Below are 16,502 nucleotides of genomic sequence, written 5' to 3'. Positions count from 1 at the left end.
TCCTCCTGTCAATTGGAAACAGGCCCAAGGAGGAACAGTTTCAACCCTAAACTGGATACACAGGCTTATGTACTCTTCTATATGATCTACCTCAATTCAAAATTATATCCCAAATATAAGAAAAATATTCTATGGAAAAGGTACAGTAAATAAAAGCCTTAGGCATTTAAAATGTAATTGTTAAACATTTTAAGATAGGAAACCCACCCAGAATTTTGAGCAGAGGTTAAGATGGCAGTAAGTACAAATTCAAAAGATAGAGCATTGGAATCAATCCAGATGGTCCGACAGCCAATTAATAGGAGTTCCCAGTTTTACTTTTCTACATAGCACTCATTAGCTTCTTAAAAAATTATATAATTTACTTCTAATTTTTTAATGTTGGTCTTCCCTACCCAGAATATAAGCTCTGTGAGAATAGGAATTGTTTTATTGGTTACATTCCCAGGCCCTAGAAGACTACTCCAAACATAGCAAATACTGAATAATTATTTGCTGAATGATTGAAAAAATGCCTCCAAAGTTTTGAGATAAAATTATTTTGGGCCTAGATTTTATACTCAGTAAAGCTGTCAGGTATGAAGGCAGAACAGGTTCTGTGAATTATCTCTTGTATGCTCTTTTTAGGAACAGTCACTTAAGGCAGCAAAATGACTTATGAGATAAAAGGAAAACTGCAACTAACCTAGGAGTCCAAACAAAAGAAATTCCTGGATGACAGCTGTCCTAGCAATTGGCCCATGTTAAAAGGGGATATAACCTCTAAACAAGGATGAACTCCACTGAGTAAAATAAGCTGTAATTTTTTTAAAATTGAGGTAACATTGGTTTATAACATTATATGTTTCATGTGTACATTATAATTCAACTTCTGTATGCACTACAGTGTGCTCACCACCATCCAGCACCATCCAGTTGACCCCCTTCACCCATTTCACCCTCCCCCACCCCTTCCCCTCTGGTGACCAGCAATCTGTTCTCTGTATCTCAGGTGAGGTAGGAACAGTGCCACTCCAGACCACTCTGCCTCAATAAAGTTTCACATATTTCTTACTTTTCCTTGTCTGTTAATGTTAACAATATCCTTGACAGTAAATGAAGATTAAGTTCAGGAATTACCTCTTGGGGAATTTACTTAAAACACACAGAGACCTCAGAAATCAAATTTGTATTAGCATTATTTTAACCAGTGCTTCTTCATCCAGATTTATTTCCTTTCTGATCATTATGATTTTCATGTAAGCAAGCTGCCAAAATACATTAGTTCTGATTTTATACAGACTCTAAAAGTTAGAATACAAAAAGCATATAAACATCTACCGGTACCAAAACGTTTATGACCTTATAATTTTATGGTGTAAAGAAAAGGGCACAGATAAGGAATACAAGCAAATTAAAATCTGAAGAGTTACATAACACTTCTTTTGATTATTTATTAAAATGCAGCAGAAAAGTAAAAGGAACGTTAAGCCTTTACAAACAACTGTGAGCACAGTGTGACCGTGTTTTCCTCCATTTCCTTCTCATGTCCTCAGCTCAGCAGGCACTGGAGACAGCCAGTTTCTTCAAATGGTCCATGAACACCTGCAGGCTAACATCATCAGTCAGGATGGGCGCTCCTGTTTCCTGAAGTTTAATGAAAAAGGTTTACTGGCAGGTTTCTTAGAAGCTGGTTGGAATTCATGCATTATTAAGGACCCTTCCCCTCACAAAATTAGCAAGTGCTGTCTGTCTGCCAAGAGCACTCCTGCCACCCAGCCCCGTCCTCTGCCTAGCTAATCTTTTCAACTAAAGCATAATTTCCTCACAAAACCCTTCCCTGATCCACTCATATCAGGTCATTCCTGCCACTACAGACAGTTTTGAGCATATGCCCTTCTACTTTACCCCACTGTGTAGTTCTGATGACTCATCCAGGGTCTGGCTCCCAGCAGGCATGAACTCCTGGGGGCCCACACGTCCCATCTCTCATCTTCCCCACCACCCTGCTGCAACCAGCTTGATGCTCTTAAATGATCTGCTTACAACAGAAGCTTGGTAACAGCGTATTCACAATGTGTGAATCGGTATCCACTAAACAGATGGATCTCTGCACTATCAAGAAATGCTTATGATTCAATTGACGTTAAGGGAAAAAGTATTGAATAGAAACCTTGATTTCTAACAAGATTCCAATTTGTTAAAAAAATATATACGTATGCACACACACAGATATACATGATATATACCTTTTATATTAACTGGAAAGAAGCCAGAAGTACTTAACTCTAGCTAGTAGCATTCTATGTAATTTAAACTTTCTTTCTAAAATTTTTTTTTACATATACTAGTCTTCTAAAAATGAAACGGTACTACTGTTATAATCAAAAAAGTATAAGCATGATTAAAGTTTTATAAAAGGATTTCTCTGGGAAGAAAGAGTAGATGTACTTTTCCTCATTCCTTCAACTAAGTACAACTAAAACCCCTGGATGTTTTATATAAAACAAACATAAGAAGACTTTGAAAGGTGGTGAAAAGACAGCATATTAACTAGAGACCCTGGGATGCAGGGAACCACACAGTGGCCAGTTCCCAGGGCTTCCTTTTTGCCTCACGCATGCGCGCCAGACTTGGAGCTGAAAAAGCTGGCAACAGTTACTGAGCACGGACAAAAACTACAACAAAAAGAGCCCACTTTCTCTAGCAAAAGACCAGGGCAGCCTAGCAAGACAGAAAAGGCTGCGCGGATCGTGTAGACTTGCACCCCTCACATGGCAGTACTGAGGGACCCAACAATCCCACCACGGTGGTATCAGAAAAGGCCAAGTATGGAGCCAGGGATTTCATCCCTGCTGGCCAGTAAGAAGTCTCCCTGCACCCATGGTGTCCGCAGAGACCACACAGGGAGCCTGGACTTCCACCCCACACCTGGTAGTAATAAGATGTCCACGCCCCAACCTCTGGGGTGGTATCAGAGAAGGCTTAGTGCAGAGAAAGCACTTTCACCATCACCCACCAGTGACAAGGCCACCTCCACAGGAGAATCAATGGGAACCAGGTGGGGAACTGGAACTCCCGTCCCCACACACAGTAACAAGAAGTCGCCCTCCACCTCACGTGTCAACAGAGGCCAATGGAAAACCTGAACCCCTGTCTCACCTGGCAGAAATGAAACAATGTACCACCCCCTTCCCTGCCAGAGCAGTGTGACAAAAAGACAGCCAAAACAGGTTGAAATCAATCCAGAGTCTCATAACAAATATGAAAATGTCCACGTCTCAATCAAAAATCACTTGTTATGGGGCTTCCCTGGTGACTCAGTGGTTAAGAATCCGCCTGCCAATGCAGGGGACATAGGTTCGATCCCTGGTCCAGGAAGAGCCCACATGCCGCGGAGCAGCTAAGCCCATGCACCACAACTACTGAGCCTGTGCTCTAGAGCCCATGAGCCACAACTACTGAGCCTGCGCTCTAGAGCCTGCGAGCCACAACTACTGAGCCCGCGTGCCACAACTACTGAAGCCCGTGCACCTAGAGCCCGTGCTCCGCAACAAGAGAAGCCTCCGCGAGGAGAAGCCAACGCACCGCAACGAAGAGTAGCGCCCGCTCGCCGCAACTAGAGAAAGCCCGCGTACAGCAACGAAGACCCAACGCAGCCAAAAATAAATAAATAAAATACATTTATATTTTAAAAAAATCACTTGTTATACCAAGAGTCAAGATCTCAAAATGAATGAGAAAAAAGACAGTCAACAGGTGTTAACACTATGAGTTGACGACGGTGTTAGAATTATCTGACAAAGACTAAAGCAGCCATGACAAAAATGCTTCAAGAAGCAATTAGGAACACACTTGAAACAAATGAAAACATAAAGCATCAGAAAAGAAATATAAGACAAAGAAAATCCAAATGAACATTTTATAACTAAAAAATACAGTAAGATATAAAAAGTTTGAATGCAACAGCAGAAAGGGAACAGAGAAAAGAGTCAATAAACTGGAAGATAAAAATAATAGAAAGTACCCAACTGAGCTGTGGAACTACAAATGAACTAACATTTGCGTCACTGAGGTCCCAAAGAGAAAGGCAGGCAAGGCAGGCTGAAAAAGTATTGTAGAAAGTAATGACTGAAAACTATCCAAGTTTGGCAAAAGGCATAAATATACAGAATCAAGAAGTTGGGCAAATTCCAAATAGGATAAATTCAGAGAAATTCACACAAAAACGTATGGTATTTCAACATTTGAAACTAACAAAGAAAACATTTTGAAAGGGTCCAGAGAAAGATTACATTTTATCAATATTTTTCAACTGCCGAAGAAAAAGGACTGTCAACAGAATCTTATATCCAGAGAAAATATTGTTCAGGATTGAAGAGGAAATCAAGAGATTCTCAAATGAAGGAAAACTAAGAGTCTATCACCAGAAGACTTACCCTGAAAAGAACTGCTAAAGGAAGATTTCTAAACAGAAAGGAAAAGATAAAAGAAGAAACTCTGGAGTATTAAGAAGCAATAAAGGACACAGTAAGCAAAACTACAGATAAAAATAAGAGGTTTTCCATCTTCTCTTACATTTATAGATTATGGCTGAAGAAAAACTGTAACACTGTCTGGTGCACACAGAGGAAACATTTAACACAATTATATCATAAATGGGAGAGGGTAAAGGGACATGAAGTGAGACTGGGGTAGGTTTTCTATACTGCATTTGAACTGGTAAAAAAGATAACACCAGTAGACCATGATAAGCTAGGTACACATAATGTAATGTAATGCTCTAATATCTAGAGCAACCAAGAATAACCACTAAAAAATGCTACAAAAAGAGATATACTAAAAAAACCACTGTGAACAAGTTAAAATGGAATTATAAGGAATGTTCAAGTAACCCACAGGAAGGAAGGAAAAAGAAAACACAGAAATGAAAAGCACAGAAAACAAAAAAATAAAATGGCAGACTTAATAAGCCCTAACGTATCAGTAACTACATTAAATATAAATGGTCCAAATAAGCAAATTTATTATGAGTTTAGCAGAGTAGATTAAAAAAATATATAATGATAGAAGCAGGTTGAAAGTTAAAGGATGGAAAGAGGTATATCATGCAAACATTAATTTTTTTGCATAAATAAAAAGAATAAAAGAAAGATAAGTGTGGGCTTTATAAAGGCCAGATAAAGTAGATAGTAGTGCAAACAAAATTACCAGAGATAGTGGGGACATCATATAATGATAAAAGGGTCAATCCACCAAAAAGAAAGGGCAATCCTAAGTGTGTATGCAACAAACAACAGAGCTGAAAAATATGTGAACAAAAACCTGACAGAACGCAAAAGAGAAACAAACTCACCATTAAGAGTTGGAAACTTCAACATCCTCTCTCAAAAACGGATAGAACTATACAGATAATCAGCAGGGATATGTAAGAACTCAACACCACCATCGACTAACAGGACTTAATTGACATTTATAGGACAATTTATCCAACAATAGCAGAACGCCTATTCAAGTGACCATGGAACATATGCCAAGACAGACCATATCCTGGGCCATAAAACAAACTTCAACAAATTTTTAAAAATTGAAGTAATACAAAGTATATCCTCTAACCACAATGTAATCAAAACAGAAATCAATTAACTGAAGACAACAAGAAAATCTGTGGAAACTAAGCAATATTTCTAAATAATCCAAGAGTCAAAGAAGAACCCTCAAGAGAAATTTTAAAAGAATATATCAAATTGAATGAAAATGAAAATACAACATAATCAAAACCTGTGGGACACAGCAAAAGCAGTACTGCAGAGGGAATTAAGAGCACTAAATGCATACACTGAAGAGAAGTCTCACGTCAATAATCTAAACTCCTATCTCAAGAACCTAGAAAATGAAGGAAATAAACCTAAAGCAAGCAGAAGGAAGAAAATAAGGATTAGAGCAGATATAAATGACACTGAAAATAGACAACAGAACAACAAAAGGAAACAAGTATTCAGATTGGAAAGGAAGAAATGAACTGTCCCTACTTGCAGAAGACATGACTGTCTATTTTTTTGTAAAAAATCCCAAGAAATCTACCAAAAAACTCCCAAAAGTAATAAGTGACTCAGGAAGGTCACAGGATATTAGACAAGTATACAAAAATAACTTTATTTCTATATATAGATGGTTGCTGACTTATGACTTTTTGACTTTATGATGGTATAAAAGCAGTACTCATTCAGTAGAAACCATACACATTTTGAATTGTGGTCTTTTCCTAGGCTACCAACATGCAGTATGATCCTCCCCCGTGATACTGGGTGGCTCCCAGCCACACTGATCATATGGGTCAACAACCAAGACACTCACAACCATTCTGTTTTTCACTTTCAGTACAGCATTCAATAAGTTACATGAGATATTCAACACTTCGTTATAAAATACGGTTAGGTGTATTAAATGCATTTTCAAGTTATGATGGATTTATTGGGATGCAATCGCCTCACAAGCTGAAGAAGATCTGTACTAGCAATGACCAACTGGACAGTGAAATTAAAAGTACAGTACCATTCACAATCACTCAAAAAAAAAAAGAAACTGAAAATACACAACACCGATGAAAGAAATAAAAATAGATTTAATAAATGTTCAGGGAATTCCCTGGTGGTCCAGTGGTTAGGACTTGGCGCTCTCACTGCCGAGGGCCCAGGTTCAATCCCTTGTCGGGGAACTAAGATCCCACAAGCTGTGCGGCATGGCCAAAAAAAAAAAAAAGTTTATAAGAAACCTGTACAAGGGCTTCCCTGGTAGCACAGTGGTTCAGAATCCGCCTGCCAATGCAGGGGATACGGGTTCAAGCCCTGGTCCGGGAAGAGCCCACATGCTGCAGAGCAACTAAGCCCATGCGCCACAACTACTGAGCCTGTGCTCTAGAGCCTGTGAGCCACAACTACTGGGTCCGCGCGTCTAGAGCCCATGCTCCGCAACAAGAGAAGCCACCACAATGAGAATCCCGCGCACCGCAACGAAAAGTAGCCCCCGCTCGCCACAACTAGAGAAAGCCCGCACACAGCAACAAAGACCCAACACAGCCAAAAAAAAAAAAAAAGAAACTGTAAACAACCCAGCTGTCCTTCAATGGGTGAATGATTAAATAAAATGCAGTATGTCTATACCACAGAATACTACTCGGCAAATAAAAAGGAACAAATTACCTATATATTTGACACTTAAATGAATCTCTAGATAAGTATGCTGAGGGAAAAAAGCCAATCCCAAAAGTTTACGTACCATGTGGTTTCATATATGTAACCGTTTTTTTTTTAAGTAAATTTATTTATTTATTTTTGGCTGTGTTGGGTCTTCGTTTCTGTGCGAGGGCTTTCTCCAGTTGCGGTGAGCAGGGGCCGCTCTTCATTGCGGTGCGCAGGCCTCTCACTGTCGTGGCCTCTCCCATTGCGGAGCACAGGCTCCAGACGCGCAGGCTCAGTAGTTGTGGCTCACGGGCTTAGTTGCTCCGCGGCATGTGGGAATCTCCCCAGACCAGGGCTCAAACCCGCGTCCCCTGCATTGGCAGGCAGATTCCCAACCACTGTGCCACCAGGGAAGCCCTATGTAACCGTTTTTTAAAAATTGAAGTATAGCTGATTTACAATGTTGTGTTAACTTCTGGTGTACAGCAAAGTGATTCAGCAATACATACATACATATATTCTTTTTCATATTCTTTTCCATTATGGATTATTACAAGATATTGAATACAGTTCCCTGTGTATATAACACATGTTAACTTTTTAATGACAAAATTATAGAAATAGAAAATAGGAGATCAGGAGAGAAGTGAGCATAACTATAAAAGGGCAACATGAGAGATCCTTGTGCTGGTGGAAATGCATATCTTAATGTCCTGGTTATGATACTGTATTACAGTTTTGCAAGATGTTACCACGGGGGGGCGGGGGGACTGGGCAAAGAGCAAAGGGGATCTCTCTGTATTGTTTCATACAACTGCATATAAATTTACAATTACCTCCCAAAAAATGTTATAAGAAAACAGAATGAAAGAAAAGACTCATCTGAAGGAGACATAAATGCTAGGAATAATTAGATAAAGAAGGAAATTGGGGGCTTCCCTGGCGGCGCAGTGGTTGAGAGTCCGCCTGCCGATGCAGGGGACACAGGTTCGTGCCCCGGTCCGGGAAGATCCCACATGCCGCGGAGCGGCTGGGCCCGTGAGCCATGGCCGCTGAGCCTGCACGTCCGGAGCCTGTGCTCCACAATGGGAGAGGCCACAACAGTGAGAGGCACACGTACCGCAAAAAAAAAAGGAAGGAAATTGGAGCCTAAAAAGTGAAGAGAAGGCAGAAGGAATGGTGAGCGTGAGTCCATGTGTTTGCCTTGCACTCCCGGGGGAGACAGAAGTGTGGGGACTCTGGGCAATGCCACTGTGTCTCCGAGGGAAGCAAGTGGAGGCCACAGTTCAGTGTTCTGTCCTCTGGCCTGAACCTGTCAGACTCTGCTGTGTACTGCAGAAGGGGATCCACACAGGGCATGTCCCCACCCCCAGCCTACACAGAAGTCCCTAGTCCCCCCTTATCCAGGGTGGGCAGCTTCCAAGACCCCAGTGGCTGCCTCAAACCACAGGTAGAACAGAACCCTGCACGTACTAAGGTTTTCCTGTACAGGTGCTAATTAATATTGGCATATACAGTGTGGAAACACTGGACAAAGATAACGCACTCCCCAGGTAGGAGGAAGCGGGAAGGTGTGAGATTTCACCAGGCTACTCAGAATGGTGTGTAATTCAAAACTAACGCATTATTTCTGGAATTTTCTGACGACAGCCGACCTCAGATAACTGAAACCTTGTAAAGCAAAAATATGTATAATGAGGATTACTGTATTATTCAAAGTTTTCTTCCCAGCAAAATACCCAAGTTACTCTGTCTCTGGGCCAAAAGGGATTCAATTCAATAAATGTGTAGATTTATTTATTTATCTTTTCTTTTTCTTTTGGCCGCACCTTGCAGCTTGCAGGATCTTAGTTCCCCAACCAGGGATCAAACCCAGGCCCCGGCAGTGAAAGCTCCGAGTCCTAACCACTGGACCACCAAGGAATTCCCCAATTTGTAGAATTTAAAAACAAGTTTTTAAAAAAGCAGCCTGGCCTCCTCCTCAAATACCTGACAATTACTCACCTGTCCCCAAGCATACAGGTTATTGTGTGTCTGAGATGGATTCACTTTGGACAAAAGGAAGCGAGCCTTTAAAAAAAAACGAGAGAGAGATTTAGATTTAAAGATTAAAAGTGGCATTAATATTAGTGTAATAGAAAAAAAGTTTTTACATTTTTTTTGTTAAATTAGAAACTTTTTACCACATAGGAACCCATTTCTTTAGTTTAAGCCCAAAGCTTCTCCATTTATTAGGGTTCCTGAAACATGAAGTGTATTTCATTCTGGCAATCCTCTACCTTACACCAACATATTCTGACCACTCATTTAAAAAGAAGTCATATTTGGAAGCTGACCTGTATGTCAGTTTATGTCACCATATAAGATACGAACCGGGCAGTTTGGATTTATAGCCATGAGAATGCATAATAAAGCCAACAGAGCATCAGGGCCGGGCTGGGCTCGCTCACCTGGCTGCCTCCGTGCTCCGTGTTGATGTACCGCGGCATGGGGAAGCGCGTGTGCAGGATCTCCTGAGCATCGTCCAGGGGTGCCTGCAGAAGGTGCTTGAAGTTTTCGTACTCAGGCATGTCCTGGTAGCCCGCTTTCTGCCACTGGGCTATGGTCTACACCAAAACAGAAATCAAAACTACCATGGAGGTGCTGTGATGACAACCTTCTCTGACGCCCCTGACATTCTAACGTCCCACCCAGAACTTGTTTCCAGTGACGAAGTCTTCTGTCGAGAGAGATGAGTGTCCGAGGGGAGCCATGTGGAGCTGTCCAGGAGCATGAGTAAGCCGAGCACTGCGTCCACGACACTGGCACCTACACAGTCCCGCCAGAAATGTCAGTGCCCACCACACCTCCCCTCCCCTTTCTAACTGTACTGACAAACACCCCGGATCGGGTGCCCCAAGGAGCCCTGGGCTCCCCTGCTTTCCACCTCCCCCGCTATCACTCGGTCTAGCCCTCACGTCCTCACCACCCCTGGTAGGGAACGGGGTTTGCCGGCTTCCTATACAGACTCCACTGTCCTTTCTTTTTCCTGGTGGTACAATTCTCACGCCCTCCTCCAGGGCTCGGCAGTCCCACGGGCGGGTGGGACCGACTCCACCCCAACCCCTGCTCCCCTGGGCCCCAAGCCTCTTGGTGGTGGAGATAAACTATAAGAATCAAAGCATGTGTGTTAATTAGGCAACAAGCAGAAGGCAATACACCAAAGTGTGGAAAGGAAAGACTGTCTCCCCAACTAAACATGGTGTCTCAATCCTTCTTTCATTCCCGTCAGCAACTGTGTTAGGAAACACACCTTAATCGCGCCGGAAATGAAGAAATACTCACTGACTGATTAATATATCTTTATAACTAAACGGAAGTGCTTTCACATGTTACTTGGGGGATACTAAAAAAGAAAGCAATGGAGAAAGAAAATGGAGTAAGAAGACGTAAGAAGTGAGGAATGTGTTCTGGAAACAGAACTGCTGTCAGGAGACCAGCCTGCTCTCACCTCCGCCGCGGCGCCAGCGCCGTTTCCCAGGTCTTAATTTCTGACTGGCTGGTGGCGTGGAGGGAATGCCCATCGGCTTGCTTGGGACCAAGAGTTCATAAGAACCCCTGCAATCAGAAGGCTTAGGACTTTTAAAGGGTGAGAGCGAGGTCATCTGCCTTCATCTTTAGAACCTATCCCTTGCACACAGAAGGTGCTCAATCAACGTGTAAAGGAACAGGATAGCGGCTGTAGTCAGAGATGTCTATAAGGGATGAGCTGAAGACACAGGAAGCTCCTGAAGGCATCAGTGGGAACAGCAGCTGGTCGGTCACCCAGCCTTAAGTCTAGAACCACTACTGACGACCTGGCACCTGTGGCCAAGTGGCTAGCAGAGTGGCTGTTAATACGCTGAAAACAGTTTGAAGTTATAAAATGCCTGTTAGTATTAGAAAAACCATTTCTTTCTAGGGCATTAAAGAATGCTGAAACACAATTTACATCTTTTCAGGACATTTGAAATCACTTCTAATATACAGACATCAGGAAGTCAAGTCAGTTGTTAAAGCAATGTACTAAAGGTAAAAAATGTATAATAGACAAAAAAGAGAATATATCCATGAATATAACACTCAGTTAAAGGATTTTCTCCTGAGGAGCCATTCCTTTCCTTAGGGCATGAACCTCTTTGAGAAAGAAATGCATGCCGCCCTGAACACCATCCACAGCCATCCTAGGGATCCACAGACCTGGCGTAAGGTTCACTGGGCCACATTATCTCAGAGAAAAAACTCTAGTCGCAAACTTAGCAGTATTTACTAGTGACTCTAACATAACTCTGAAAGGACAGTGTGAATATAAAAAGCTTACTGACGAAAAGTAAACTGATCTTGCCTGACAACTCAGAAAGCAATAAATCATAGTGATTTAAAAGGACCACCTGAAAAACAGTATGGAGGTTTCTCAAAAAACTAAAAACAGAACTACCATATGACCCAGCAATTCTACTCTCCTGGGTATATATCCGTAAAACACAAAAACACTAAATCGAAAAGACACATGCACCCCAATTTTCATAGCGGCATTACTTATAATTGCCAAGATATGGAAGCAACCTAAGTGTCCATCAACAGATGAATGGATAAAGAAAATATGGTAGATATATAAATGGAATACTACTCAGCCATAAAAAAGAATGAAAATTTGCCATCTGCAACAACATGGATGGACCTAGAGGGTATTCTGCTAAGTGAAATAAGTCAGACAAAGACAAATACTGTATGATATCACTTACATGTGGAATCTGAAAAATATAACTAGTGATGTAACAAAAAACAAGCAGACTCACAGGTATAGAGAACAAACGAGTGGTCTGTGGAGTGGGGGGCAGTGTATATACAGGTGGGGGAGTGGGAGGTACAAACTACTGGCTCAAGGATGTGTTGTACAACATGAGAAAAGTAACCTTTAAAAAGTGTATAGGACTTCCCTGGTGGCGCAGTGGTTGAGAGTCAGCCTGCTGATGCAGGGGACACGGGCTTGTGCCCCAGTCCGGGAAGATCCCACATGCCGCGGAGCGGCTGGGCCCGTGATCCATGGCCGCTGAGCCTGCGCGTCCAGAGCCTGTGCTCCGCAACGGGAGAGGCCACAACAGTGAGAGGCCCACGTACCACAAAAAAAAACAAAAAAGAAAAATAGTGTATAAAAATTAGGGAATTCCCTGGTGGTTAGGACTCCACGCTTTCACTGCCGAGGGCACAGGTTCAATCCCTGATCGGGGAATTAAGATCTCGCAAGCCTTGCAGCATGGCCAAAAAAAAAAAAAAGCTGCATAAAAATTAAAAAAAATAAAAGAACAACCTGACGTTTACATATAGCAAGTAATATTAAAATTACTAAATATACAAATACCAGGGCTTCCGTGGTGGCGCAGTGGTTGAGAGTCCGCCTGCCAATGCAGGGGACGTGGGTTCGTGCCCCGGTCCGGGAAGATCCCGCATGCCGTGGAGTGGCTGCACCCGTGAGCCATGGCCGCTGAGCCTGTGTGCCCGGAGCCTGTGCTCCGCAACGGGAGAGGCCACAGCAGTGAGAGGCCCGCGTACCACAAAAATAAATAAATAAATATACAAATACCACCTTTTTCCCGGGTCCTGAAAAGAAATTTTATTCACTAGCATAAAAGCCACTATACTCATTGTAATAAACTGTGGGTTTTCTAAGCCCAAATTCTTTTTTCAAATGTCATAAAATTAGTAAATTAGTAAAAAATGATAGTAAGAAAGAAATTAACTTCATCTTACCTCACCAAGATAAATGACAATTTGGAAGAATGTGTCCATCAGCAAAATTCTGTCAGCTAGAATGCTGCTACTGTCCAAGAGCACAGGCTGAAGCAAAAGGGAGAGATGGCATGGGTCTTCCCTCGGTGTCCACACGGCCACCCGCCAACCCCACACCCAGCCGGGAGGGTCTCATCTTCGTGCCAAATTCCCACATTCTGCTCCCTGACTAGGCAGTTCTAGATTCCAACTTTGTAGAAAACACAGGCTCCAAATAATCCCTCATCAACTAGGAAGTGAGATGAATGTTATTATCTTTCGCTCTAGGAACCAGAAATAATTCCAAATTTTCTCAGTTTTGTGCTAGAAACATATTCTATCAGAGACACATTTCTCTCAAATCTACTGCTGTAGATGACAGAGAACTCCAATGCCTACATGAAAAAGAACATCCTTTAATACAAATTTTAAAGTTTCCTACAAAATACATTTGACTATGACTTTTATTTCAATAAGAAAAGTAACTTAAACTTACATTCGTTAAGCAAAATTTGAAAATTTCTACTCAAGAACAACAAATATTGAAATTTTGGTTTATTTCCTTATAGTTTTTAATTCTTACAGGCTTTAAAAAAGTCATAATTTAGAAAAGTTTCTACTTTTTTATTTAACATAAGGATTTTATTATGTTACATAAACTTTGTGAATATTTCTTAGATTACTTAATTTTCCTGCTATTGAACATTTAAATTGTTTTCTAATTATACACGTCCTATGACTTTTTCCTATGCACATTTTTTTAATACTCAGAAATAATGTTAAATTACTATAAAGACGCAAAGTTTTCTTTTTTACAGTTTGGCTCTAAGAGTAAACATGCTAGAAAAAAGTCTGTATTAGGTGATTCCAACTGTGGGAGAAGCACTCACAGCGGCCCTTACCTCTGGCGGCCCGTGGAAGGAATAGGAGTAGAGGATGGGCTGGATCATGATGAGGGACTGGGTTAGGTCCTGTCGGGCAAAGTGGTGTCGATAATACGACGACTCATCAGGGCTGTTGTTGAAGACTTGAAGAAACGGAGACCTCCTCAGATGGAACATGAACTGCATTTACAGAGAAAAAGACAAATGCACACAGCTGTCACCTTCCTAGACACCCAGAGAGCAGACCTGCCCCCGCCCTGGAAACAGGAGAACCCAGCCCTTAGGAACAAGGCCTCTGGGTTCAATGAACCAGAGTGGAATGGCAGCCCCGGGGGCCAGGGAGGAGGGAGGGGAGAGCTGCTGTTTAATGGTACAGAGTTCAGTTTCATGAGATGAGAAAGTTCTCGAGATTCCCTGCTCAACAATCAGACATACGTAACACTACACCACACTGCACACTTAAACGGTTAAGGTGGTCAATTTTATGTTATCGGGTTTTCACTACAATTAGAAATAAACATAATTTTTAGAAAAAGAGGAGGCCCTCTGGGCATGTCAAAGCTTCTGCATGAAAGAGGCAAGGCAAAGCACTGCTTTCTGGAGTCACCGGGCCAGGTCGCAGAGCAGAGTTTCTGCTCTGAAGAGGTCACAGTCCAGTGCGGAAAAGGCGCATTCAGGGCCCCAGCGCAGGAAAGTCCTGGCATGATGGGGTGGGGGTGGAGGTGCAGCAGGAGTGTCCCCAAAGCCACTGGGGCCTAAAAGACGTGCGAGAAGAAGTCAGAGGCAGCGGAGGGACGCCAGGCACAGTGACAGCACAGGAGAGGGCAGAGTGCTGAGACAGAGGCAGAGCGCTGGGAGTGAGGAGCTCAAGGGAGAAAAGGCCAGGAGTCACCACTGCAGACAGAGATGCATTCCTTCCAGCCCCCAAGGAGCAGGGGGGGAGAGCAGCTGTTAGCTCACGCTAAAAAGCTGCCAGAAGATGAAAATGACCTGCCTTGAGAAGTACAAAGCTTCCTGAGAGGGACTTCCCTGGTGGCACAGTGGTTAAGAATCCGCCTGCCAATGCAGGGGACACAGGTTGATCCCTGGTCCAGGAAGATCCCACATGCTGCAGAGCAACTAAGCCCGTGCTCCACAACTACTGAGCCCGCGCGCCTAGAGCCTGTGCTCCACAACAAGAGAAGCCACTGTAATGAGAAGCCCGCGCACCGCAACGAAGAGTAACCCCCGCTCGCCGCAACTAGAGAAAGCCCGCGTACAGCTCTGAAGACCCAACGCAGACAAAAATAAAACAAACAAAGCTTCCTGAGAAGCTTTTAAATATAATGAATTGTAGGTTCCTAAATTATGACCCAGGCTGATACTCGGCACATCCTACGTACAGGGCACAGAGCGCTGGACAAGAATGATCAAGTCCCCCTGACAAGCCACGAGGAAAGCTCTCTTACCACCCCTAGTTCACAGGCAAGGAGACTGAGGGGCTGGCAACTTGCCCAACACCCCTCGCCACTGAGCAGTAGGGCCAGCCTCTGCTCCAGGCTGCCTGGCTCTGGACCTCTATGCTAGACGCTTCAACAGAAAGAATCTAAGAAATCATCTAAATTTGGTGGTTTTCAAACTGCCCTCCGAGCCTTAGCGGATCCTCGGGGCCCAGGGGTGTGGGTCACCACGTCTGTCTGCTCTCTGTGCTGGCTGTTGAGAGGCTCCTCTTGAAGAAAAGATTCCCCGGCTTTAGAAAGACTGCATGCCACTTCCCAGACCAACTCCATCCTTCTGAAGAGGTTCGGGACCTCATCCAAGACCGGCAGCAACACAGCCAGCAATGGAACCCGGTTCAGCCCTGACCCTGGCCGGGCCCGGCCTCTTTCCACAGCACTGTCCAGCCTCAACTGCTCGGGCACAGGACAGACAGGCACACGGCAGGGACTGCAGAGCCCTACTCTGGGCTGAGCGGCCAGTGAGGAGACCTCTGAAGCCCCCCTCCCTTAGCCCTGAGTCCAAGCTGTACAAGTTCATGACTGAGGCCTGCGTCCACTTGCCAAATCGAGTATTCAAAAAGGTAATACCTGATGGAGTACCAAAGTCCTAACAAGTTCACTTAAGATTGAGAGTTTGCTTCTTCCTACTTATTCCTCATTAAGGCATCCTTGAGGGAGGAGGGGAAAAAGGTTGAGTCTGCCTCCAGTTCTGGGGAAGCTGCACCTGTGAGGGCCCCGACCCGCACACCCCAGGCCCAGCTGCGGAGCTGGCTCCTGGCCGCCAAGCCAAACGGGTGCCTGGCCCGCGGCGGACCCGGGGTCAGCCAGCCTCACCCCTGAAGCGGAGCTGAGCCCCAGCTGCCACACTTACAGACGAGGGTAGAGGCTCAGAAAAGGCAGCACCCAGACCCCCGGCTGTGGTGCCTCGCTCCACCACCCCCTCCCAGCTCTGAACGGTTCCACACACCTGGTCCCCGTCATGCACGGGTCTTCACAGTCACGACGCAGCACAGCCACTATAGACACGTCAACAATGTCTACCATGGTAACTGCGGTCTCATTTTGCTGCGTTCATGTTCACGGGCGACCGTCCACCCAGAACTTCTACAAATCAGAGGTCGTGCTGTGGCCTCAAAGCAACAACCCTGTTTTGCCTTCTCCCCAGTCTGTGCACCTGCTCTCTGCGTGTCACC

General features: G+C 43.8%; 1 protein-coding gene across 3 annotated transcripts in view; it reads right to left on the bottom strand.

Annotated features, from left to right (window-relative positions):
- Positions 1–1,191: 1,191 nt before the first annotated feature.
- Positions 1,192–16,502, bottom strand: part of SEC23B (SEC23 homolog B, COPII coat complex component) — a 39,844-nt gene continuing 24,533 nt past the window's right edge. For all 3 annotated transcript variants that reach the window (XM_082857543.1, XM_082857545.1, XM_082857544.1), the window contains 5 exons: positions 13,850–14,011; positions 12,930–13,016; positions 9,611–9,766; positions 9,165–9,230; positions 1,192–1,626 (listed from right to left, as the gene is read on the bottom strand). In XM_082857543.1, the coding sequence (XP_082713669.1) occupies positions 1,537–1,626; positions 9,165–9,230; positions 9,611–9,766; positions 12,930–13,016; positions 13,850–14,011 (561 nt within the window). In that variant the 3' untranslated portion in view covers positions 1,192–1,536. The remainder of the gene's footprint in view (positions 1,627–9,164; positions 9,231–9,610; positions 9,767–12,929; positions 13,017–13,849; positions 14,012–16,502) is intronic.

This window comes from Leucopleurus acutus, assembly GCF_964270905.1.
Source record: "Leucopleurus acutus genome assembly, chromosome: 16".
In the NCBI taxonomy this organism is placed as follows: Eukaryota; Metazoa; Chordata; class Mammalia; order Artiodactyla; family Delphinidae; genus Leucopleurus; species Leucopleurus acutus.
Note: the sequence above shows the minus strand (reverse complement) of the source record. Positions and strands in the feature narration are given on the sequence as shown.